The sequence below is a fragment of the Rhinolophus sinicus genome, linkage group LG14 (assembly GCF_036562045.2).
Source record: "Rhinolophus sinicus isolate RSC01 linkage group LG14, ASM3656204v1, whole genome shotgun sequence".
Taxonomy (NCBI): domain Eukaryota; kingdom Metazoa; phylum Chordata; class Mammalia; order Chiroptera; family Rhinolophidae; genus Rhinolophus; species Rhinolophus sinicus.
The window spans coordinates 41,313,882-41,340,709 of NC_133763.1; the positions used below are offsets into that span (position 1 = coordinate 41,313,882).

General features: G+C 41.3%; 1 protein-coding gene across 1 annotated transcript in view; it reads right to left on the reverse strand.

The window, feature by feature from the left end:
* The window catches only part of AKNAD1 (AKNA domain containing 1), a 44,717-nt gene that overhangs the window by 11,215 nt on the left and 6,674 nt on the right, over window positions 1-26,828 (reverse strand). The window contains 7 exon segments of the mRNA XM_074318549.1: window positions 2,168-2,265; window positions 5,056-5,141; window positions 10,701-10,857; window positions 19,421-19,554; window positions 24,674-24,736; window positions 24,833-24,978; window positions 25,408-25,454. Coding sequence (XP_074174650.1) covers window positions 2,168-2,265; window positions 5,056-5,141; window positions 10,701-10,857; window positions 19,421-19,554; window positions 24,674-24,736; window positions 24,833-24,978; window positions 25,408-25,454 — 731 coding nt within the window.

Here is a 26,828-nt window from a genome sequence, read left to right on the forward strand (position 1 = left end):
TCCCCTTCCTCAATAAAAAAGTAGAGCCTAATTCCTCTCTCCCTAAGTGTGGGCTGGATTTAGTGGCTACTTCTAACGATGAGAATAAAGCAGTAGTGATGGTGTATAACTTCCAAAACGAGGTCATAAAGGACGTAGAAGTTTCCATTCTTGGTCTTTCTCTTGGATCACTTGCTCTGGAGGAAGCTGGCTACCATGTCTTAATGATGCCCAAGCAGCCAGTGGCCATGTGAGTGACCATCTTGGAAGCAGATTCTCTGCCCCAGTCAAGCCTTCAGATGACATCTGTACTAGCCGACATCCTGACTGCAGCCTCATAAAAGATGGTGAGCCTACATCACCCAAGTAAGTTACTCCCAAATTCCTGGCCCATAGAAACTGTGCATAGTCAATGGTTCTTTTCAGCCATTTGAGTTTTGGGATCATTTGTTACCTAACAGTAGATAACTAATATGCCACCTTTTTGACACTGGCAAGTCACTTAATTTCTCTGAGTCTTGGTTTCCTTATCTATAAAAAAAGATAAGAATTCCTACCTTACAGGGGTGTTGTGATAGTTAAATGATGTACACTATAGCAACAATGGTGAAACTTTTGATTTCAGAATCCTTTTATTTACACCCTTAAAATTGAGGACCCTAAAGAGCTTCTGTTTAGTTTTTATCTATCATATATCATAACATATGCCATTTTATATACCTGTGCTGAAAATATTCAGTCAGCTGAAGATGGATTGTTAGAGAAATATCTATATGTAAATTTCAAATTGTTTTTGTTTCTACAGACCTGAATGGGCAGTCCTGAGGCTTTAAAAAAGTTTTTTTAAAGTGAGGTATTTTTTAAATATTTTACTTATATCGTTTAAAAACAATCCATTTCATATTAACAAAATAATATTTTTAATTTTTTTCAATTGCAGTTGACAATATTATGCTAGTTTCAGGTGTGCAGCATAGTGGTTAGACGTTTCTATAACTTACAAAGTTATCCCCCTGATTAGTCTAATACCCATCTGATACCATAGCATAGTTATTACAATATTATTGTAAATTGTACTTGACAGCCCTGTGACTATTTTGTAACTGCCAGTTTGTACTTCTTAATCCCTTCACCTTTTTCAGCCCAACAAAATAACATTTTTTAAATGAAAACTAACTTTTTGAAAATAAAAAAAAATAGAACAATGGCAGTTTTCGTGTTTCCGCAGGTAGCTTGAATATCTGGCTTAATAGAAGGCAGCTGGATTCCATAGCTGCATCTCCATTCAATCTGTTGCAATACTGGCCTCGCAATACCAGAAAAGAGCAGACCTCATGGCCCCCCGAAAGGGTCTTAGGGACCCCAAGAGGCCTTGTGGCCACACTTGGAAAAGCTCCACTCTGTTACAGCATCTGGTATGTTCAATCAGCAAAACCTATTATTACTATTATTAGAAAATGTATCATCTACAGAAAAGAAATAGAACTAAAGGTGACATCGAAAGAACAGTGAGTTGAAGGAAAGGTTCTTGGCTGACAGGCTATATGAACCTAAGCCAGCCTTGTTAGCTCCTTGGCCCTCGGTTTCCTCGTATAAACTGGGTAAATCAGGCCCAGGTGGTGATTTTCATGCTCGGAAGCTGCCTGAGCAGGAAGGCCTTGGCCCCACCTCGTCCCCACCCAGGGAAGTTCTGCCAAGGGGTGTTTTTCTGCTTAAATTATTTTTGGAGAAAGGCTCCAGTGACTAAAAATCACTGAATTCCATGCCCTGGTGTTCTCTGGGTCTCCTCTCAGCTCTAACGTTCTTTGCTTCTGTGAACTGTGTCTGGACAAGTCGGCAGCAACTCTCTGTGGTGGGTAAGCTTACAGGTGCACAATATGGGTCACGTTGGAAGAATGGGGACACACAGAATTGAGGCCACCCAAAGACTGAGACAGTGCAGTCTTGTGATTTCAGCCAGAGACAGGTGTTGGCATTTTTCACCCTACTTCACCACATCTTATGTAAATCTATTCAATTTTTAATTCTTTACATTTTGGGAGGAAATAAAATACCCATCATGAAACACCCTACTCTAGGGCAATTCCATTTGGAGTAGCAGATGGTAAGCTGGAGCTCACCATGAGCAGACCCCTTAGCGAGGGACCTTGCAGACAGAGCACCCATGTCCCCAGGCCCCTTGACTTACTGAGAATTGAATCTGGGTGCAGTCCCGTTTCTTGAAGGGCAATGGGAAACCTTCCACGGTTGATCCTTCTATGACCTTTTTTCTCCGTTTTTTGCTTCCTGAAAAAGACCCCATGAGACTCCATGAACTTCCAAGTACACTGCTAGTAGAGATAGTGAAAGCGTTGGTAAAGCTGAAATGTTAAGTTTCCTCTATCAGAGCCTGGAACAATGTAGGACTGGCATGCTATCCTCAACCCCTGCCTGTCTGTTTGAGTTTCCCTGTGAGAAATTATACCCAGCAGTTTGGCCTGATTAAAATATAGTTACCAAACATTAAAAGTAAATCTGTTTTTATCCACAGAGGATAATATCTAATCATATATATATATATATATCATCGAAATTTGAAGCATGGAATTATAAAATTTGCAGTTTTCTTCGTATTCATGTTTCAAAATCAGTTTTTATCTGGGGAAGAAGCTGTGCTATATATGTATGTCAGTACTGGGTCACAGTGCTTTGGCTCTATACGTACAAGCTGAATGTATCCAAAAACTCCAGCAAGGTGGATTTTGTCCAGTGTCTGTGGGACTAGAGGCTAGGGGGCATCTGGGCTTCATTTAGCTGTACAAGGCCACAAGGGGGCATCAAAACGATGCCCTACAGTTATTTACCAGAGGCTTTCTCCGACCTGTCTGTACCTTTTGCCTTCCTCGTTCACAGAAAGTCTTAACTCCTCCAAAGGACTTCTACCTAATAACAATTCTTAAGGTTGTTGCTCAGCCCTTGGGATTCATTAATAGCCCCCAGGGAAAGCTGCTCATTCTTAGTGTCAGGGGCACGGTGCCCAAGATATCCTGACTGAGACTGTGAGCAGGAATGAGACTGACCCAGGATGGGGTGTGAGCAAATGCACGCAGGTCTAACTGTGCCCGGGCCTGCTGCTCGCAGAGAAAGGCTTCATGCTCAGAGTTTGTGGAGTTGGGGGCTGCAAAGCCAAGTTCTTCTCCTCTTGGAAAAACATGCTCTCCTCCTGAGTCACATATTTTCTCATACTTCATTTTCTGTCTCCACCCTCCTTCTCTGGGGCATTTGAACATCTGCTCTCCAAAGTGGAAAGCTTGGATCTCACTCAAGTGAGTTCAGTCCAACACATGACTTTCTTTTTCTCCTTCTTTTAAACTTTTTTGTGCACTACAGTCTTCTTGCCAAATATAACAGCAAAGGGCAATTCTACCTGAGAAGACAGTTTTAGTAGCTTAAATCCAAAGTTCTGCATTAGAAATAACACAAAAGCATAATAAGCCTTTGACACGTAGCATATGTGTTATTTATCTGCACGTAAATAGCACTTTACAAATACTGTGCAAACAGTATGACCATCAGCAAGCTTCCTAAAGAACATGTCCCATCTGAGAGAGCTAATCTTCAAGAAGAGTAAAGGGCCTATAGCCCTCCGTTCAATTAATTCCTCAGGGATTCTGTTGTTCAACGAGATTTCAATTTATAAATCGTGTGTATCCCGTTACTGCCCAGCAGTTGATTCACTGTTAGGTTTGATTTTACACTTGGTTGTGCTTTTCTTTGCATCTTGTCCATCTTGAAAGAATCAATTTAGTCTGGGACATTGTTCCCTATCTTGGTATGTAAGTGGTTCTGTATGGTCTAGACTGGGAATTTGGAAGAGAAACATTCAGTAGTTTGAAAGCTTAATGAAAATGTTTTTTAAATGTCAATTTTTTATTATACTTAATAAAACCTTTAAAAATCCAAAATCTAGATTTTAGCTCAATAAATAAAAATGGTAGGCCTGGGATGACTCAGGGACTAAGCCCCTCGTATTTAGATTCAAAGCTGCTGACTGACATGTTGGTTTAAAGTATTGGTCCCCACCAGATGACACCCGGTGATTTTTAGCACCAACACCATGCTGTTTCTTTTTCAGGGGGTGGAAACTCAATGGAACACTTATGACGAGTGGCCATTCCTGTGGTAGAATGCTTTCTAACAGGAAACTTCAGTCTTCCAGACCTTCTCATCTGCTTCTATTAGAGTCCATCACGCACAGGTAACAGTGGTTGCTAAACAGCTCCTCCTTCCGTGACTCTTGAACTTTGGCCTTTCAACGGTAAATTAGCTTTGGCACAAGTCCAGGTGCCCCCTGCGCTTAGAGGTGCCACTCTAGCTAACTGACAGAAGCTTCACATAAATGATTTCAAATCCACGTGGACTAACAGTGAGTGTTTCTAAAACATTAAGGCTTTCTCCTTAGGATTTTACACTTACAGCTTTGTACACGATTTACAACTTGTTACGTCGAAGATTTCTTTCTGAGGACCAGGGAGGAGTAAGCCCTGAGATGCGGGATTAGGTTTATTTCTGGGACGACCAGGGGGCAGAGGAGGTCCACGACAGGGAAGATTTTCCCTCATCTCAAGCAGAGAGTAGTGAGGGTGGGAGCTGGTATGCAGTGGTGTACAGTAATATTCCATCTGGGCTGTGTTCAAAGCGAGCCTGCAGGACAGACCACCCTGCACGTGCTCTAGTCAGGGTTCTTAACCAAGGGGGCTTATCAGAATCGCCACGGGAGATTTAAAACAAAACTTCCCACCAGTGCTCCACCCCTGGCAAGGCTAATATAAGAGGTGGGGCTGAGGCATTTGCATTATTTAAACATCTCCCTGGCGACTTTGGTGTTGTCCCCAGTGGAGAACCACTGTTAGAGGTATTTGTAAGTTGGAAGGAAGGCTGGGCTAAGTGCCCAGCCCTGAGATCCGTGATTCTATAACTCAGCCAGTGGCTTCTGGCACCAGGTTACTTAGTTGACGCCCACTCTCACTGGAGTTATTATCCCAGTACTGGCTCCCACCCACCCACTCTGGGAGTTTAGCAGCAAGAAGCCCTCACCATTCAAGGACCCGATGGCAGAAGGCACAGCTCCGACTGGTTGTCTCTGCACGTTCCTGCCTTCCGGAGGTGCTGTCGGGGTCCCCCTGCACAAAGCACACACAGATGTGACTGTGACCGAGGAAGTGACTCATCCCTTGGCTGTTCACACACAGCCCAGCAAGCAGCTCAGGCTCAGCTGAACTCACCATTTCCGGGCAGCAGTGTTTCTGACCCCCTCCATCAGGGGTCTGTGCTGTGATGGGCTGGGGCTTGGGAAAAGAACCTCCAACACTGGCTTGACTTCTCTCCTTCTCCAAACAGATTTTCAAAGCTAGTTTACAAATGAGAGGATACTTTCCCTTTTTTTTTTCTTTCCTTTAGTTTCAAATTACCCAACGCTCCCCCAGTAGATGGGCAGATTTTAGAAGATGATTTTTAAATCTATTGATCTGGCCACTGGTTAGTAGAGCTCTGAAATGCATTTCAAAAGAAATGCATTAAACTATTAATTAAAACAAAGCTTAGGGACTGTCTTGAGGCCTCAGTTATTGCTTATTATGTTCTTTTATAACACACAAAAAAATGACACTACTGATCCGAAAGGGCTGCTACCACCCAGAATGTATTTGTTATGATAGTTTTACCCTTTACATAAACAGAAAATAAAACACTTTTCTCACTATAATAAACAATGTTGGCATAAGTATCATTGTATAGATAGCTTTTTCCATATCTGAATTACTTCCTTAGGAAATGTCTGGGTCAAAGTTTGTGAACATGTTTGTGTGATGATACAAATTGCCAAATGCTTTCCACAAAAGTTGTGTGAATTACACAGCCACCAACAATGTGGGCGACTCGGTTTGGCCACACTTTCCTCTGCATTGGGAATTATCACTGGAAAATGTTTTTGTTCGTTTTAAAGGGGGGTGGTGGTGGCACCTTGTATTAATTAGCGTTTCCTTTGTTATTAAAGGAGATAAATGTTTTCCCATATGCTTATTTATTAGTTGTGTTTCCTACTTGTGACTTTTTCCTTCACATCTTTGGTTCACTAATTTTTTTGGAGGGTTTCAGTGTTTCCTTATTAATAAAAACAACCATTTGCTGATTGCGTATCATGCCAGGTGCTTCTCACGTGGCTTCCTTTATTCCTTCCCACCATCCTGGCACTTTGTCCCCATGTTAATGGCGAGTAATCTGAGGCTCAGAGAATGTAAGCAACTTGGCAAGGTCACACAGAGACTAAGGGGCCGGGCTGGGATTTGCCCCTTTACCGGTACGCTTGTGTTCTTAGCCACAATTCTGCTCCTTAGTTCACTTGTCAGAGCACTTTGTATAATAAAAATCTCAACATTGAACTTGATTTCCTTTTAATATTTTCCCAGTTGTCTGCTGTTTGTTTTTTTTTAAGTTGATTGTGGTTTCAGTTTTGCAAACATAAGTTTAAAGTGTTGATGTTTTCAAAGAGGTGGAAATGGCCAAGAAACATAGGAAAATGGGTTAGATTTCACAAATAGTCAAAGAAATACAGATTAGATCAATGAGATGCCAGTTTTCACTTGTTACTTTAATAAAAATTAGAAAGAAACAAATACCTAGGTGGGATCAGGTTAGAAGCACCTACCTTCCCCTGCACCACTGTGGGCATGAAAACTGGCACCACCTTTCTAAGGCCAGTTGATCAGAATGTTCAGTGTGTACTTTCTGAACCACTAGCTGCACTCTTAGGTTTTTATTCAGAGGAAATAATCAACTATGGGGAAAGTTTGCATATGAAATGATGTTACCTGAGGCAGTGTGTATAATATCAAAGAACTGGAAAAAATTAAATGTCCTTCAGTAACAGATTAGTTAAGCAAATCAGGGTATATCCATATAATGAAATATAATGCAGTCCTTAAAAATGAGGCTGTAGGTTTATTCTAAGTGATGTGTTGAGATCCCCACAATATAATGTTAAATCAAAAAAGCAGATCATAAAACAGTATATATAGTAGGATCCCATTTTGGCAAAAACATGTTATATGTGTGCAGAGAAAAAAAGACTGGATAGATATATACTAACCTATGAGTAATATTCTCTCAGTGAACTATGCTTTATACTTTTCTCTATTTTCTGATTTTTTTTTTCTTTTTGGCCATAAATTATATCGCTTTTGTAATTTAAAAAGTAAAGTCCCCCCCTTTATTTCCCCCCTGTGCTTTCTTTTATCACTTCTAGGCCTACAGGGGTACCCCTGCCCCACATTTAAGGTAGATTTACATTAGCAGAATGTAGGAGGTGCCACCTGAGTTGGGAGACCTGGTATCCAGTGTCTCTTGTCATTTGCCCTGGGCAAGTCTCCTCACCTTTCTAAGCTTCCAAGTCCTGCAAAAAGTCTTTGCATGATAACGCTCTGAACCAACAGAATTATTAGTGCTTACTGCATTGTATAATTTTGTCATCATTTTAGAACCAGGGGTTTTGAATCCCAGTGTTTCCAATTCATTCGTAATGAAATCATCTCCAAGTGTGCCCTCCCCCGCCCCACCACCGACAGCAGTGTTGGCATCACCTGGGAGCGGGTTAGAAATGCAGAATTGCAGGCTCACCTTGGACCTACCGAATCAAAGCCTGAGTTTCGGTAAGGCCCGCAGGTGACGCCTAGGCCCCCTGCAGTTGGAGAAGCCCTGCCCTAGAACCGCTAGCTTCGCAAGTTGGTGCAGAGAGTGGGGAATGTTAGCGATACCGCAGCTCTCGCCAGCACCACAGCCAGGCTGCCAGTTAGTTAGTAAAGGGCCAGGTGATCTTAAGTATGTCGATTTCGGAGTCGCAACACGTTCCGGGTGACGCGTCAACCGCAGGAAGGGAACAGAGGACCGCGCTGCGGGACATTATCCTGGAATCGGAAGACGACCTCGAGGCCCTTTGATCTGGTTTTTAAAAAGGGAGTCGGGGACAGTTTGATTTTTGGAATCAGTTCTGGAGCCCCTGTGGGGGCAGAGCCCCAAAAAGTAGTTTCCAGGCTCTCGGCCTCACATAGAAAGGTGTTGGCTCAGGTAGTAAATGGCCAACTGTGATTGCATGGCCATCAGCTGTGGCTAGTTGGCCGTCAGCTGTAACCAGTGAGCCATTAGCCACTAATATAACTGCTGTGGCTACGCTAGGAGAAGGAGGGAGAGAGAGAGAATGGGGACTAGCAAGAAGATGGCGGCTGGGCTGGCAAGTGTGGATGGCGGTTTGGGGACAGTGTGGATCCAGCCTCCAGTGAGAGTATAGTGCCGCCAGAGAGAATACAGTGGTATGACTCCCCCATCTATGGCTCCGTGGGTGTTCCTTTTTGGCCTCACCATGTCCTGCGTTCTTGTATGGGGAGCGGGAGCAGAGACCCCGCAGGTCTCCCCGCATGACACCCCAATCTGGGGGTTTATTTGATTTTCCTTTGATCTGGTGAAGACTCGTAAGGAATTTAAATTCAGCATTCCTGGGACAGTGGGAAGGAGCAACTTGAGGAAGAGGGCGGTGGGGATATCATGTGGCCACTCGCCTTTTTCCTGCCCTCCCTCCGGCAGGGGGTTACCGGGGCGCCGCTGGGGAGCCCGGTAACTTTCCGTGCAGGTCCGCTTCTCCGTGGAGCCTCTCGGACCCTCCCGGGCGGGACCGCGCAGGACAGGGCCTGTCTCTGCCCTCCTGGCCAGGGACTGCGGGGGGGCCGGGGCCTCAGGTCCTACGAGGAGGCCTCCTGCGGCCTTGCGGGGGCGCCCTGTCCCCCACGCCCACATGGGCCGAGGGCCCCGAAGGACACCCGGCTGCTCCATGGGAATCTGGGGGCCGCACACAGGGTCTTGCCGTTAAGGCTGCAGACCCACGGGGGGCGGGGGGGAGGGGGTGACTCAAAATCATTTCCCCATTCCCGCCACCCCTAAGGCACCCTCACATCCTGCCTGCAGTCCCTTTTCCAGTCTTGTCCCCTAGTTGCCTCCTCCTTGTCCCCCAGAACTCGGTTCAAATCTGACCTCCTCTGAAAAACCTGCCCCCACCATCTCTCCCGAGTGACCCTCCCCTCCCACACTTGGTTACGTTTGGTCACATATCACAGTACTTAATAGTCAGGGTAGTTAACATCCGAGCCCTGTTTTATTAAGTACTTTGCCTCTATCAACCCATTTGAACCTCATAACCATTTCTAACAAGCTCCCAGGTGATGCCCCTGCTGCTGGTCTGAGGAAAGCGCTTGGGAGTGTATTTCATTACAATGGGAAATACTGGGTCTAAAATGATAACGACAAAATTATAAGCAGTGAACAGTAACTCTGTTGGTTCAGAGCCTTCCAGTTTGCAAAGACTTTTTGCAGAAGAGGAGTTGGAAGGTTAGGCAGGAATTATCCTCATTTTACAGAAGAGGAAACTGAGGCACAGAGAGGCTACGTAACTTTCCCAAGGTCACAAAGCTGATAAGTGACAGAGCCAGTATTTGGGCCCAGGCAGTCTGGCTTCAAAATCATAAGGAATGTGTTATTACTTCCTGCATCGCCCTTTTAACAATCTCTAATTACATGTTAATTGTATTTGTTCATTGTATGCTGTATGCGTCCCTCACAGGATGGAAGCATCTTGAGGGTACGTGATTGTTATGTTTATTTTCCCCAATACCTAGAAAAGTGCCTAGCACTTAGCAATAAATATTTGCTGAATGTTTTAAACTTGAGACTATAAAATTTGCATAGCAAAGAAGAGCAAACCCAGACCTGAGGGAGCTGCTGGGCGGAAAGCTAGGCTGACTCATTGGGCTCCCTCACACCACCTTGAAGCTTATTTTGGTTCTTGACTAGAGGCCAGAGCAAAGAATTCTGCCTGGTGTGTGGGGGATGGGGATGGGGATGGGGGCTGAGGGTGACGGTTATATGAATGGTGTAACTCTGAAGCTGGGCTTCGAATGATGAGATTTTGCCAGGCAGGTAAGTGTTTTGAGGAGGCAAACACACTTCTTTGGAAATGCTAACATTTATGTAATCTTCAACATCTTGTATTTAACTCTGACGAAAACCTATTCAAGTTTTGAATATCAGACACAGGCTGTGTCTTCCAATACTGCCTGAAACAAAAGAATCAATTTAAGGCAATTATCCAGATGATTCCATTTCTCAGAATTTTAATTCAGTCTGAAATGTTCTGATGGTGGAGGCTACAAAAACACAAATGTAAGACAGTGGTGATTGACTTGAATTCCTAATCTTGCATACGTAAACAATCCAAAAGAATTTAACTTGAGAGAAAGAAAACGCAGAAGTGGATTAATGGAAATAGTTTTTCACTGAGTGTGTCATTCTTTATTTAGAAGAGGGCGTAGAAAACCATTAAGAGGAAAAATTATTTCTTCCAGGCACAATTCACAAAAATGTTACTATTTATCCAGAAGAAATAGCCCTTCGGCAGTTCATCAGTTTAAACTGTATTGCTACAGCCTAAACTAATAAGATATTTCAAAAACCAACACTTGAAATAGCTTCTAATTTTCAAAAGCTGGTTCCATTTTAAATAATATGATTCATGGGACTTTGGAAACTTAAATTTCCTGAAATATTAAAATAGACCTCAGTTATTCCATGAATTAGAATTCTATAAATGCACAAAACCCACTTTTCCTGGCATGAAAGTAGGCTGCCGGTGGCTGTATTACCTCATTTGCGGGTGGAGAGGGTGGAGATGCCAAGTCATTCAGGATGGTTGGAGAACTGACAGGAAGAGAGCTCACTGAAGTTAGTTTGCCTTCATCAATTTTCTCTTTAACGTCTTCAAGCAGCATCTCCACCTTGAAGAGTTCACCTTCCACTTTTCTAAGTAAACATAAACAGACAGGCATCATATAGGGTATGAAGTCAACATTGTAATTAGTAACAACAGTTCTTGAATATACCATTGATCTATATTATGAAGGTGGTCTGTCTTCAGATGGAAAGGATAATGGAGCCCCTCCCTGACAGGCATCCTGTTTATAGTTTTACTCCATAGGCCTGCGCTCTAATCTTTATTTTGTGTTTCATTAGCTGTGTGTCCTTGGATAAATCACTTAATCTTTCTATACTTCCAATGTCTTAACTATAACAGGGGAAAACAATACTTTGCTTATGTGGGTCTGATTATTTTGAGGTCCTTTCCAGTCCTAAGAGCTACGATTCTATGGAAATAATTTTTCATATCAATTGAAAAAGAGAAAGAATATAAAAATATCAGAATAATTTAATTAAGAAGCTTGAGCTATAGGAATATGAACGTATGTGTATATGTGTATAAACATGTATATATGTGTATATAAATATATATATTACGCAGCAAAGAGAATCTGTCTTCCTCGAATCATTACATTTACATAAATTTACCTTGTATTAATTCACAAAGAAAAATTTCAACAAATTCCAAAATATTAAAAATTATACCACTGCTTTCCCATTAAGGTCAAGAACAAGTCAAGGAGGTCCCTTTTCACCACTCCTTTTCAACACTGTAATGGAAGTCCTAGCTAATACAGTAAGACAGGAAAGGGAAATAAAAGATATAGCAACTGGAAAGGAAAAGAGTAAAACTATCTTTGTTCACAGATGACATGATCATCTATAGAAAATCCTAAAGGATTGACCACAAGAAACTCCTGGAACTATTAAGCAATTAAAGTGAGGTTGCAGGATACAAAGTTCATATACAAAAGTCAGTTGCTTTCCTGTATACCAGCAATGAACAAGCAAAATTTAAAATTAAAAACAGAATACCCTTTATATTAGGATCTCCCCAAAATTAAATAGGTAGAATATAATAAAATATGTATAAGATCTGTATGAGGAAAGCAACAAAACTCTGATGTATGAAATCAAAGAACTAAATAAATGGAGAGATATTCCATGTTCATGGATAGGAAAACTCAATATTGTCAAAATGTCAGTTCTTTCCAACTTGATCTAAAGACTCAATGCAATTCCCATCAAAATCCCAGCCAGTGTTTTTTGTGGATATTGACAAACTGATTTTAAAGTTTAAATAGAACCTGAATAATAATAATAATAATTTCAATGGAGAGACAAAAGACCCAGCATAGCCAACATAATATTGAAGCACAAGAACAAATTTGGAGGACTGACTCTACCCAACTTCAGGACTTACTATACAGCTATAGTTATCATGGCAGTGTGGTATTGGTTAAAGACTAGACAAATAAATCAATGGAACAAAATAGAGAGCCCCGAAATAGACTCACATAAATATAGTCAACTGGTGTTTGATAAAGGAGCAAAGCCAGTACAATGGAGCAAAAATAATCTTTTCAACAAATGGTGCTGAAACAACTGGACAGCCACATGCAGAAAAATAAATCTAGACATAGAATTATACCCGTCACAAAAATTAACTCAAAATGGATCATAGACCTAATATAAAATGCAAAACTGTAAACCTCCTAGAAGATTACATAGGAAAATATCTAGATGACCTTGGGAATGGTGTAGACTTTTTAAATACAACATCAATAGCACCATCCATGAAAGAAATAATTGATAAACTAGAGTTCGTTAAAATTAAAAACTTCTCTGCAAAAGACAATGTCAAGAGAATAAGAAGACAAGCTATAGACTGGGAGAAAATATTGGCAAACAATACATCTGATATACAAGAATTCTTAAAACTTAAAAATAAAAACAAACAACCAAATTTTAAAAATGTGCTAAAGACCTTATCAGATACCTCACCAAAGAGGAAATACAGATGGCAAAAAAGCATATGAAAAGATGCTTCACATAATATGTCAATCAGGGAAATGAAAATTAAAACAAGGAGACACCACTACACACTTGTAGAATGGCCACAATCTGGAACACTAACAACACCAAATGCTGGCAAAGACGTGGAGAAATAGAAACTCTCATTCACTGTTGATTGGAATGCAAAATGGTACATCCACGTTGGAAGACAATTCAACAGATTTTACAAAACTAAACATACTTTTACCATGTGATCCAGCAGTCATGCTCTTTGGTATTTACCCAAAGGAGTTGAAAACTTATGTCCACTCAAAACCTGCACGTGGATGTTTATAGCAGCTTTACTTATACCGTGTTTCCCGAAAATAAGACCGGGTCTTGTATTACTTTTTGCTCCAAAAGATGCATTAGAGCTTATGTTCAGGGGATGTCATCCTGATAATCATGCTAGGGCTTATTTTCCAGTTAGGTCTTATTTTCAGGGAAAACGGTAATTGCCAGAACTTGGAAACAACCAAGATATCCTTCAGTAGGTGAATGCATAAATGAACTGTATTATATCCAGGCAATGGAATATTATTCAGCATTACAAAGAAATTAGCTATGAAGCCATGAACAGACATGGAGGAAACTTAAATGCATATTGCTAAGTGAAAGAAGTGAATTTGAAAAGACTACATATGAGCTCTGACAATTAAGTTCACGAACGCATCCTAGAAAAAATGCCACATATCCCATTGCTGAATATCACTACCATCAACTTCAAAGTACTTCCCTTGGGAAGCTATGCACCAATGCCAGTGCCTAGTCTACCCTTCAAAGCAATTTTGGAACTCATTTTCTGGAATGGCCATCAGAGCTGTCGTCCTATTACCCTTGAGGTCCTGAATGTCATCAAAATGTCTTCCTTTCAATATTTCCTTTATCTTTGGGTAAAGAAAGAAGTCATTGGGGGCCAGATCAGGTGAGTAGGGAGGGTGTTCCAATACAGTGATTTGTTTACTGGCTAAAATCTCCCTCACAGACAGTGCCGAGTGAGCTGGTGCATTGTCGTGATGCAAGAGCCACGAATTGTTGGTGAAAAGTTCAGGTCATCTAACTTTTTCATGCAGCCTTTTCAGCACTTCCAAACAGCTTGGTTAACTGTCTGTCCAGTGGTACAAATTCATAATGAATAATCCCTCTAATATCAAAAAAGGTTAGCAACATCGTTGCAACAAGTTTGTGAACTTAATTGGCAGACCTCGTATATTGTATGATTCCAACTGTGACATTCTGGAAAAGGAAAAACTATGGTGATTTTAAAAAGGTCAGTGGTTGCCAGGGTTTGGTGTGCAGGGAGGGATGAATAGTCAGAATACAGAGGATTTTCAGGGCAATGAAAATTATCTGTATGATACTATAAAGATGGATGCATGCCGTTATACATTTGTCTAAACTCATAGAATGTACAATACCAAGAGTGAATCGTAATATAACCTGGACTTTGGGTGATGTGTCATTGTATGTTCATCAGTTGTAACTAGGGTTCCTGGGCAGGAATTCCCGCCTGTTCTCAGGAATTTTTTTTGCTTTCCAGTTCCCGAATCTCAAAATATAAACTGTTTTCTGTTCTCCACGATGAATCATTTCCACAATGTGACGTCCAATACTACCAACCACCTGGGTTCAAGGAGCTGATTTTCCCGATTTCCCGACCAACCTTTCTTGGAATTCGGGAACGGAAAAGCAAAAAGAATTCCTGAGAACCGGTGGGAATTCCCGCCCGGAAATCCTAGCGATAAACAGGAAAAATGTCTAAGAGATACATTGTGAATAGTACGTTTATTTCCCATTGTAGGTATTACTGGGTTAAAGGAACCGATTTTCCCGATTTCCCGACCAACTTTTCTCGGGATTCGGGAACGAGAAAGTGAAAAAAAATCATGAGAACGGGGAGGAATTCCTGTCCAGAAACCCTAGTTGTAACATCCAGTGGGGGATGTCGATAATGGGGGAAATTATGCATGTGAGGGGGGCAAGGGGTATATGGGAAGTCTCCAGATCTTCCTCTCAATTTTGCAGTGAACCTAAAACTGTTCTTAAAAATACAGTCTTAAAAAAATTACATCAGAGGTGGCCGGATGGCTCAGTTTGGTTAGAGTGCGAGCTCTGAACAACAGGGTTGCTGGTTCGATTCACATGGGCCAGTGAGCTAAGCCCTGTAAAACTAGATTGAAGACAACGAGCTGCCACTGAGCTTCTGGAGGGGCAGCCGGATGGCTCAGTTGGTTAGAGAGCGAGCTTTCAACAACAAGGTTGCCAGTTCAATTCCCACATGGGATGGTGGGCTGTACCCCCTGCAACTAAAGATTGAAAACGACAACTGGACTTGGAGCTGAGCTGCGCCCTCCACAACTAGATTGAAGGACAGCGACTTGGAGCTGATGGGCCCTGGAGAAACACACTGTTCCCCAATATCCCCCACTGAAATTCATTTTTTTTAAAAGACTGATTTCTTTTTTTTTTTTTAATTACACCATTTACAATCTCTGATCACTAAAACTTAATAACAAAAAGATAGCAAGAAAAACCATGATCTAATGGAAAATTTTAAGACTCATCTAAGGTTTGGGTTAAATAGGAAATGAAAAGGGGAATTAAGGATAATTTCCAAGTGGATAATGAGAGAACAATATATGAAAATAAGTATAATGCAGCTAAAGTAGTACTTTCAGGAAAAGTTACAGTCTTAAAATGTATTCTTTTAAGGGGAAAAAATTCAAACTTAATAAACTAAGTATTCAAAACAGAGGCAGAGAAAGAACAACAAATTAAACTCCCCAAAAGGAAGAGATTTATAAAAGGAGTAATAAAATTTGATCAATTAAATCAAACCTTTTCTTTGAAAATAGCAATAAAATAAACTGCAAAAATCTGAGAAGCATAAATAATATCAAGGATGAGAAGTGCAATATACTAAAAGAAAAAGTTTAGATCAAATGGAATCAAACTACTTCATATCAACACAGTTTAAAATCTAGGTGAAATGGATAAGTTTCTAGGAAAGTATAGAGGATTGAAATCTACACAAAAAGAGGTAGGAAATCTGAGAAGACTAATAACCAGAGAAAAATAGAAAAGATTGTCAAAAATCTACCCTTTAAAAGGCACCCAATCCAAATGGGATTATGGGTGAGTTTTACCAAGACTTTAAGTAACTCTTATGGAACATAAATAGGAAAAAATTCCCAACTTATTCTATAGTTAAAATTAGGATATTTATTCATGTATTTCATTACATTAATAGATGAAAGCAGATAAACTAGATTTCTAAATCTCATTTCATCAAACATTTTTATAAATTAAAAAAGAAAAACCCTAATTAAGCTTATGTACTGGAACCTACAGCAATCATCACACTTGGAAGCATTTCTCATTACTACTAGGGATGTGACAAGAATACTTATTTTCATTAGTATTTTCAATATTGTTCTAGAAAACCTAACAAACAAAATAATACAAAGAAATGTGCTATATAAGAAATGGAGGGAAGAAAGGATATAAAGTACAAATATTTAGGGGGAAATTGGGAATGGGGGGACCCTACAATTCTCTTCAGATGCTATGACTGTTATACCTAAAAACTAAGACAATTAACTGAAAATCAATGAAATACTAAGAACAGAATTGCATAAGGTAGCCCAGTACAAGTTAATTAGGGAAAACATTAACAATACTCAGAAAAACTATCAAAGAGCTAGGAAAAAATTTAACAAAAAAATGTGTAAAATCTACGTGAAGAAAACATACTCCTCAAGGGGAATACTCATTGCAAAGATTTTAACTCTTCCCAAACTAATCTGCAAATTCAACATAATCCTGAACAACATTCAAATGGAATTTTATTAAGGAAATTTAGTGAGCTGATTATAAAGTTTTAGTAAGAAGAGCTAAAGAAAGTTTAAAAAAGAAGAAATGTTTCAAAATATATACTAAGCTATAATAATTTAAAACTGTGTGGTTAATGTAGAAATACATCGATGGGATGGAATAGAACCAGTCCCATATGTATGTGGAGGTTTTGTATATGATAAAAGTGGCTTTTTCAACCAGTGGGGGAAAGGCTGGCCTATTCAGTAAGTGGTGGGACAAAGATCTAAGCATGAAAAACCATATTGATATTCAAATAAAATATAAGAAAATGTGTTCTACTCTAACAGGCAGAAGAGAATTAAACAAGGGACAAGGAGAGAGTGAAAATTCAAAGGAAGAGAAACGATGAAGCAAGGCCTCCAGGTCGTGGGGAGACATGGACTCAAGGACCACAGCTGAAGAGGATGGAAACTGAGTGAAGGAAGAAAGGGAAGGTGAAAACATGTAGATTTGGAGATGGAGAAAAGACATTTTTGAGGGAATTTGTGAGCAGAAGACAAGATTATGTGCTGATAATTTCAGGAAAAGGGATTGATGGAGGTGGAACCCCAATTCTTGACTCCTTGGCTTTGGGGGTTGGTGTGTGAAAGAAGCAAATGACTATCAGACTACAGTCTGACAAAAAAGATGCATGAAATCCGATTATTTTTGCATCTTTTAAGGCCAATAAGAAGGTTTGATATGAACACAACAGCTGACTTCAACAAGTGTTTACACAATGAATTGGCAGAATTATTTCCCCTACAGAAAGCCATCTGCAGTGGCTTTTGGACCCAACGCTTAGAAGGTTCTCACCATACCAAGACCTCAAGGGTTGTATGGAGTTCTGCTCACTGACCCATGTCCGTGTGGAGAACAAGAGGACCAATCTAGAACTGAGAAGCTTTGCTTAACTGAGGTGACTTTTGCTGAGACGTGGGAGAAGCTGGGTCCTTGCTTTGCCCCCACGCGGGGAGCTTCTCCTGTAATTGCAGTTGAAACTTTGGTTTACACTGGGGCCAGGCACAGTGGGTGTAACTGGATATGAAAAGCATTGCATAACTTTGATCTTAATGTACACAGAGACATGGCTTTAAAAGGACTGCCAAAACAAGTGGGATTCCTTGGAAAAGAAATATCCTTACTCTGTTCATTTTTAAACAAATAGGGAAAGCATGTGGAGATCCTTTAATTTCCCCCAGAAAAATAAGCCTCTGGGGGGGGGGACTCAATATTCACATCCCCCTCCAGTAATTAGCTGTCTAATTACTCAGTATTGAAATAATAGTAGAGATTTCCTTCATTTTGAAAAAGTAAAACTATACTTTTGGGAAAATGCCTCAAGATGCTAGTGCTAAAATATAAACCATTAAAATATTTTTTGGCATGAAGAATGATTCTGTGTCAAAAATGCTGTGAGCAGAAAGAGCTGAACTTATAAATATTAAGCCCACTAAATGGATTCTTTTAATTCATACCAGGAAATTAAATGGAAACAATCCTAGCTTTGAGTCCTGGAATACATCTTAAAATTATTTGGATTGGATAGAGGAGCGTGGTGCCATAAAAAGAGCCAGCTGGAAACTTCCATGACTGTGCCTCCAAGTTTCTAATGGGCATTAACTCAGGGATCGTTTGACTTTAAGTTTGAATGCTTTCTCTTTATCAGGATTTGTGAGTCCCTCACCCCAACATTAACTAACCCCACATTGATCCTGTCTTGCCCATGACCCTTTGGAATTGTCTGTTGGATGAGAAAGAAAAGTGGAGAAAAGAGGGCCAGAAGAGAAGAACGAGGCAGGAGAAATAAAGCCAGGAGTGAGGTGAAGGACAGGACTGAGGTGCTTAGAGAGGAGAAAACCCTTTGGGGTTAGCATGTAAGCCTTTCTAGGGTGTTCTGGTGCTCTTCTGAGTCTCAAACCAGTTATCATGACATGTGACAAAATGTAAGATGGTGGCCCAATATCCCCCAGGACACAGTTGTTCTTTTGGGCGCTCCATCTGGTTCAGCACATAGAGTAGCACAGGACCTTATGCTTAAGCAGGAATTCCTTACTACCGTATTTTGCCGTGTATAATGCGTACTTTTCTGCCTAAATTTGTGAGGGAAAAATAAGGATGCACATTATACATGGGTAGTACTAATTCCGTATCTAAATAAATGTTTTTGATTCTTTTTATTTATGCTTAGGAATTAAAAGTGTAACTCTAGAAATCAATAACTATATCCGTATGCAAAATAATACCCTGGAATACCATCATTGGTTTTGTTGAACTTTGGACAAACTTGCAATAACAAAGAGTTCTTGGCCTTCTGTGATGCATAAATATTATAACTTTGTTACTGGTACGTAAAATTTCTTATACCTTGTATCTGTTCTTGTAGTTTGTAATTATTTGTTACATAAAATTTCTTGTACCATAATATGTTAAAAATAAATGCTAAAATTCCTTTATAATACAAAAACCAAATACCAAAATGTAAACAAATACAAATTTGAATTAAAACATCAAAACGAAAGATTTTTTTCCCTGAAAGTTTGGGCCAAAAACGTGGGTGTGCATTATACACGGGGGACTACATTATACACGGCAAAATATGGTACTTGTTGCATGGGGTGACACTTATTCATTGGGGGCACAATTTTTACTGACCCTAGACCAGTGGCTCTCCAAGCAAAAAATCGGCAGCCACATCAGAATCCCAGCTGATGGGGCCGCTCCTCTGAACCTCCACCTCATAAAGTTTAAATCTGACCTTTCTGGATCAAAGTCACTGACAGCTGGAAATTCATGCCTGAGGACTTGCTGCTTCAAAGTCAAGTGCTTCTCCTTGTTGGCCAGAAACTCCTGCTCCAGCAATTCAAGATGTCCCTGCAGCTTCTCCAGGACCTGTATGTAGCAGAGAAGTCACTGGAATCTTTTCCATGTAAACCCATGCATGTCATTGTTTTTCTAAAAACCAGTGAGGCTGTATGTACCCTACGGTAGTGTCAAAACGAAGCCACCGTCCTTTTCCTGGTGATTGTTTTCTTTCAAAGTCTGACCTCTAAAATACAGACAAGCGCCATCTCGACGTTCACATCACCCTCATATCAGAAAGCTGAAAAGTACAGTTTCTCTGATTTCTTTAATGGGACATTAATAATCCTACATATTTGTACATTATAGAGTACCTTCCCCAGTTGTTATCTGATTTAGTCTACACATCAGTGTTGTAGATGTTGCAAAGTAGATTTTATTATCTCAGTGTATAGAGGAGGAAATTGGAGCTCTAGGAAGTATGTGTGATGCCACATAGCTCTTAAAACGGAATTGAAGTTAGAGGACCTGGGTTTGAGTCTGTGGCACTTAGAGGGTGAGATGGGGAAGAAACAGCAGGAAGTTTAGCCAAAAGCCGTGAATGGGCCATCCAGACATCACCACGTATTTATACCGAGCAGGTCAGGGTCTTGTCTTAGAGGATCGAGATTTTAGTCCCACAGCCCCAGTCTCTAAACATTCCCTGAGTGCTGCCTCTGTCTGGCCCTGGGCTAAAAGTGTGACAGATTCAAAAATTGTATCAGCCATGGGCGCTGGTTCCAGAGAATTTAGTCCAGCTGAGGAAAGAGACCTTGGATCAGAGTACTTTGCCGTGGTTCCATGGAAAAAGTGAAACTTAAGTCAGGCTTGAAGGAAGTTCAGGAGGGCCTGGACCAGGTAGTATCCATGAAAATGGAGAGGAAAGGATGAAGTGGAGAGAGATTGCCAAGGGCAGGAATACAGCATAGTGAGGTTACAGGATCAGACACACCAAGGTGCAAATTCAAACTCTGTCACCTACTAACTGTATGATTTTAGTGAACTTGAATTCTAAGCTTCAGTTTTCTCATCTGAGATAATACCGTGTTTCCCCGAAAATAAGACCTAACCGGAAAATAAGCCCTAGCATGATTTTTCAGGATGACATCCCCTGAACATAAGCCCTAATGAGTCTTGTGGAGCAAAACTTAATATAAGACCCAGTCTTATTTTCGGGGAAACACGGTATTAGTTGGTGCAAAAGTAATTGCGGTTTTTGCAGTTATTTTTAACCAGCCTAGCCCTTACTTCATGTTGTGAAAATTAAATGAGATAATGCTTAGTGCCAGGAGCATAGTACATACTCAATAGATGGTAGCTATCTATCATCATTATTAATTCTTATTATCACAAATGAATAAACAAGTTTGGAAACATATTGGCTATTGGGTATAAAAAATAGCAAGTGTGGTAGATATTTTCCATTTCCCTCCCCCACCAGATCTGTCCTCCACCTTTCTCTGTGCCCCAGCCAGGAGGCTGATCTTCAATGGACTGCATCAGTGGGCTCCCTTGCCCCGGCTTTGGTTGTTTTCAGCCAATGGAAGGCAACAGCAGGAGAGAGGAACTGAAGAAGGCTGAGGTAGGGGTCTTTACTTCCCTAATTTCCTCCTGACTGTGTCATCATGGATTGGCTCCGTCTCTGCCGAAATTTGCAGAGCTTGTCAGCTACTCTGACAGCTACAGCTGCTCTCCTTGGCTCCAGTATCCGTTCTTCCTCTGTCCCTTCTGCGCCACTGTTCCTTCCATGAGATGCTTTCCATCATTTGTTGGTTTCCCTTAACTTGGCCCACACTGTGCTTAAATAATGCTTTATTAAACTCTCCTTGGTTACTCCATGGGAGTAAGCCATCGAGTTCCTGCCAGGCCCCTGACGGATACTGTAAATCTCACAGACAATTCTCAGGTGTCTAGCTTGGGAGATGGGAAGAACATGAAAGCCCTGACTAAAATGAAGAATTTGGAGGGGTGGCCGGATGGCTCAGTTGGTTTGAGTGCGAGCTCTGAACAGTAGGGGTGCTGGTTAGATTCCCACATGGGCCAGTGAGCTGAGCCTTCCACAACTAGATGGAAGACCAGCTGCCGCTGAGCTCCCTTCCAGAGGGGTGGCTGGATGGCTCAGTTGGTTAGAGAGCAAGCTCTCAACAACAAGGTTGCCTGAAAAATGGCGACTGGACTTGGAGCTGAGCTGTTCCCTCCACAACTAGATTGAAGGACAACAACCTGGAACTGATGGGCCCTGGAGAAACACACTTCCCCAATGTTCCCCAGTGAAACTGAAAAAACAAAATAAAATGAGGAATTTGGAAAGGCTCATGCTTGAATGAAGATATCAATAGCAACAAAGTCTACAACTCTGGATGAGGTAGAATTTTCAGTGAGAATGGGATATTGAGATGAAGATACACACAAACACTTGGAGACAATAGATGACAAGTTAGGACTGGTAATTTATGACTTGGTAGTATAAACATGACAGTTAAAGCCACAAGAAAGAATGAGGTGTTCAAAGGAAAGAGAAAAGAAAAAGCCAATGATAAATTATAATTTGGGACCTTGGAATTTGAATTGTGTTACATCTCAGAAGAGAGGGCACAGTTTTCTAGCCAAAAATGTACCTCATTTAATTCTCATAATAACTCTGATCAGAGAAGATACGCTGCATGTCTAAGATCATATAACCAATACGTAGAACTAGGATCTCTGCTCCAAAACCCAAATGCTTTCTACTATGCGCTACTGCTCCTGCCAAGAAGGTTGGTGTTAGCCTCGTCTGGCCTTCCTCCGACACTGAACCAAGTGGGCCTGGGACTCTCAGAGCAAGGGTGACACTTTCAGGAGTCACCTTTAGGCGCCGCTCAGCCCCAACATGAATCCCCACATAGCCTGTAACATCAGGAAGAAACGCCCTGAATCAAGGCCTCAGAAGGCTCGTGCCTTGAACCAGCTCCCTCTGCTTTGCTCGGCCCTTTAAAATTCTGTGTTGCCCCATTTCCCGAAAGTCTAGGTGTTGGGAGATCTCCTTTATCATTCACTCCTTAACTCCTGCAATCTGGCTTCCAGAGAGCCACCACTTCACTGAAACTGGGCTTGCCAAGGTCCCTCTTGACATCTTGGTTCCCAAATCCATTGCACATTTTCCTTTCCTTCCTTCCTTGAACATTTGATGGTGTGGTCCACATCCCTCTTAAAACACTCCGTTCTCTTGGCTTCTGGAGCACAGCCCCTTCCAGGTCTGCCGTGACCTTTCAGGTCTCTTCATGGGTCTCCTTTAGGACCCCTCTTCTTTCACCTGCCCTTGGTTGCTGTTTCCCAGGATTCTAACCTTGGACTTCACTGCTTACTCTGGATGCTTGCCCAGGCAACCTCCGATACCCCATAGCTTCAACCCACAACTAAACCGAAATTTACATTTCTGGCACAAACAACTCTTGAGGTCCAGATCCATTGTGCTGATTGTCTACTGGACCCATCCACTTGGATGTCCTATTGGGACCTCCAAATGCCCCCAGCTGGACTTGACACCTTGCCTCCTGCCTGCCTCCCACACCCATTCTGCACTGGGTCCTCCACTTTAATTCCTGACTTTGGCTATCCAAGCTAGAAGTCTGGATTTCATTCAAGCCTCCTCTTGCTTTCTCCACCCCTTTCAGCATGCCACCACTTCCTTAAACCCTGAGATTTGTCCCCCTCTCATCCTCATTGCCAGCCTTGGCTCAGGCCCTCATAACTTGTCTGTCCCTACGGTGTTGCCTCCATGGTGCTCACTACTTCTCAGTTTTAAATCCTCCCGTGTTGCCCATCACTCACCCTCAGGATGAAATCTCTGCTCCTCAGAATGGTTGAAAGGCCTTTCATGATGCAGCCCCTGTCTACCTCTCTAGTCTGGTCCCTTCTTCTTCACCACATGTACCCTGAGCTCCATCTGGTCAATTGCAGTGCCATGCAGTTCTCACACCATCAGCTCTTTCTTGCCCCTGGGCCATCGCACCTGCTGGTTCCTTTTCCTGGAACACACTTTTGTCCACTACTCTGCCAAGTTTACCCAGATTCCTCCTACAATACCCAGCTCAGACATCACTTCCGAAGCCTTCCAAAGTACCTTGCTCTAACTGGCAAGGGCGGGGGGCGGGCGTCTCTTCTAGGCTGTCATTAACATCATCTGTTACGTTTCTCAAGCTGCATGTCACCTGTCTATTTACCAATCTGTTATTCCTAGGAGACTACAAACCTCTTGAAAAAGAAATTATTTCTTCATCTCCAAGTCCTTAGTGCCTGGTATAGAGTCTGGGACATAGGAAGTAACTGATAAGTGTTTATTGAATGAATGAATTAGTTATTTAATTAGTATGACAAATGAATGAATAAAGAAGAATGTCTCCTAACATTTGGGTCCTCCAGTTTTTGTCTGTGCTGTCTGGTTTCTGAAGCACAGCCTGCCCTGAGCTTTGCTTTTGTCCTTTACATCTGCTGACCAGGTGGCCTAAACTACACCTTCAACTTTTCTGGCTCTAGCAGTCTCAGCTTTTTGAGTTGCCAGATACTGGCAATTTTTATAAGCTATATTCCCCAGGACCTATCAACTTTGAATGAGCTTGTCCTTTGTAACAGCTGATTTGCTATTCTGTTGAACCTACCATGACCTCAGATTTATTATGGGGTGTCTGGTGAGGGATAACAGTGATAGATTCCCCTGAGAAAGAAAGGGCTGAATACATATAGAAATTGAAGTCTAAGCTCTTTTAGCCTTTGTAACACTCAGCCCTTGAACCTCAAATAATCAGTGAGATTCCGAGTCTCAGCATGTTGGGAAGTTGGGTGGGGGGGATGGGAAGATGAGGTGAAGGGAAAAGGGGACATAGCATAAATTAAACATTAACACACTTTCGTACTAAATAATTACCAATGTAACAGGCTTGAAATATGTTATTAAAGATCGTAATTCAACTCAATTTAGCATTAATAACTAAGGGCGTAATATATGTACAACATGAGGCCAGGCCTCTGGGGGACGTTAGGCAAGAGATAAAGACAAGATTGCTGCTTTAATCTTCAGCAAAACATTTCCACTCCCGCCAATGTAGAGAAGACATGGTGCTATAAAGCCATTTGTATTTACCCATGTCAAATTCCCTAAGAAAGATTTAAAAAACTGCATAAAATTTGTTACCAGTCTCTTGTCTTGCAAATGATAGGGAGAGTCCTGTGTTATACTTTTGGAAAATTCTTGTACCTGCAGTGAAAACATGCAATATTTCGTTAATGGCATGGTGTCTTATATTTGAATTTGGTTACTTCTATTGTTCATTATAAGCTTTAAAAGTATTACTTTCATCTTCAGTTGATCAGTCTGTTCTTTTAACTTCTGACACATCTTTTCCCCTTGGCATATCTTTTGAAATATGTAAGAACTTGATGAAGGGTCTTTCTGAGAGTTTGATGCCAACTTAAAAAGACTTGTCTCAGATTCTATTCCTATATAAGAAAAAATAAATTTTGGCTCCCATTGATCTCAAGTTCATTGCAGATTTATTAAGTACTGAAAACAGAAGTCTGTGGCAATCACTACCATTTGCTACCATGTTTCCCTGAAAATAAGACCTAGCCAGACCTTCAGCTCTAATGTGTCTTTTGGAGCAAAAATCAATATAAGACCCGGTCTTATTTTACTATAATATAAGACCGGGTCTTATGTAATATGATACGATATGATATGATATGATATGATATGATATAATATAATATAATATAATATAATATAATACCAGGTCTTATATTAATTTTTGCTCCAAAAGGTGCATTAGAGCTGATTGTCTGGCTAGCTCTTATTTTCCGGGAAACACGGTATTAAAAAAAGATTTCAAAATGTGTATCTAAATCAAAGAGATTTAAAAATGCTAGTACCTGCAGGATGTTCTTCATGGGGATGGGTTGTGGGCTCCATCTGCATAATTAAAGGTAAGAATACACTACTGTTACTGATCAATGACGCCATCATTCAGAATGACCTGATGTGTTCTGGTCGACCTCCATACCTCCACCCTCATGGAGACAGCCCAGTGTTGTGTCAAGAGCTGGGGCTCTGAGGCCAGGATTGAATTCTACTCTGACACTTACCTGCCAGGTGACACAGGGCATTACTTCATCACTGTAAACTCCAAATTCCTCAGCAGTAATGGGAGCAGTAATAGAACCTACCTCATAGGGTTGTTATGAGGATTAAATGTTAAGTATAACACTTGCCATCATATCAGGCATGTGATAAGCATTCAGTACATGTTAGCTGTTACTACTATCATGTGTGACACTTTTATATGGAATATTCAAGAATTTCTCCTAAAACTCGACCATGAGCTCCAGGAGAGCAGGACCATGGTTGGACTTGTCACCAGCTTTGTTGTTGTTGCTGTCACGAATACCAAACACGTGGTAGCCACACTCTAGGGAACAATATGAAACAGTGTGCATTAAGCTCCACGATGTGTGTCAAGACAGTGATGGATGACACAGGACATGCCCTTTTCCTCTCAACCCAGGCTAACTGCCTAAGACAATTTAAACTTAAAATTCCAGAGTGACTCACCTTAAGGGTCTTCCCACTGTTCTCAACACATAAAGCTCAGAAACATGCTAGTGCCAGGGAACGAAACGGCAGTGCTCAAGTCAGACTATAGTTATTATGCATATCTCAATTATATGGTGGATTTGGAACATATAGAGTTCAGTTCACCACCCTGAATTGAAAGGACTAGAGACAACGCGACACCTGACTTGAGACTCCCGCTGACAGAAAGAGAGAAGCCTGCTATCCGTTCTGTTCCTGATAACCGTGGGGCACTGAGACCTGTGCACCCCCAAGCGTGCTCTCCTACAAGCAGAATGAGGAACATGAGACTTCCCAATGTCATAGGGGTGCACATTTCTCCAAGATCTAGAGAAGCATTCCAGTCAAGGCCAGATGGGCTGCTGGCTCCAGGGTTGTGTGTGTGGTGGTGGTGGTGATGGGTTGGGGGGGCTCTGATCAAACTACCCAGAGCATTCAGTTGAAAGAGAAGGGAGTTGAAGCATGAAAAGGTGAAAACGGAAATAGGCAGAAGGTTCAGTCCAGGTGCTTTTCATATTAAGGTTAAAAGAAAGATCACACAGTCCTAGCAAAGTGCCAGAAAACTAAAATGTTTACTTTGATCATTAATGTGAATTTACCTAACTACTGAATTTCAAATAATCCATGAGATCCTGCGCCTGAACATGTTGGGGAATCAGGTGGGAGGATGGGAAGATGGGTTAAGGAAACAGTATAAATTAAACATTAACACAGTTTTGTA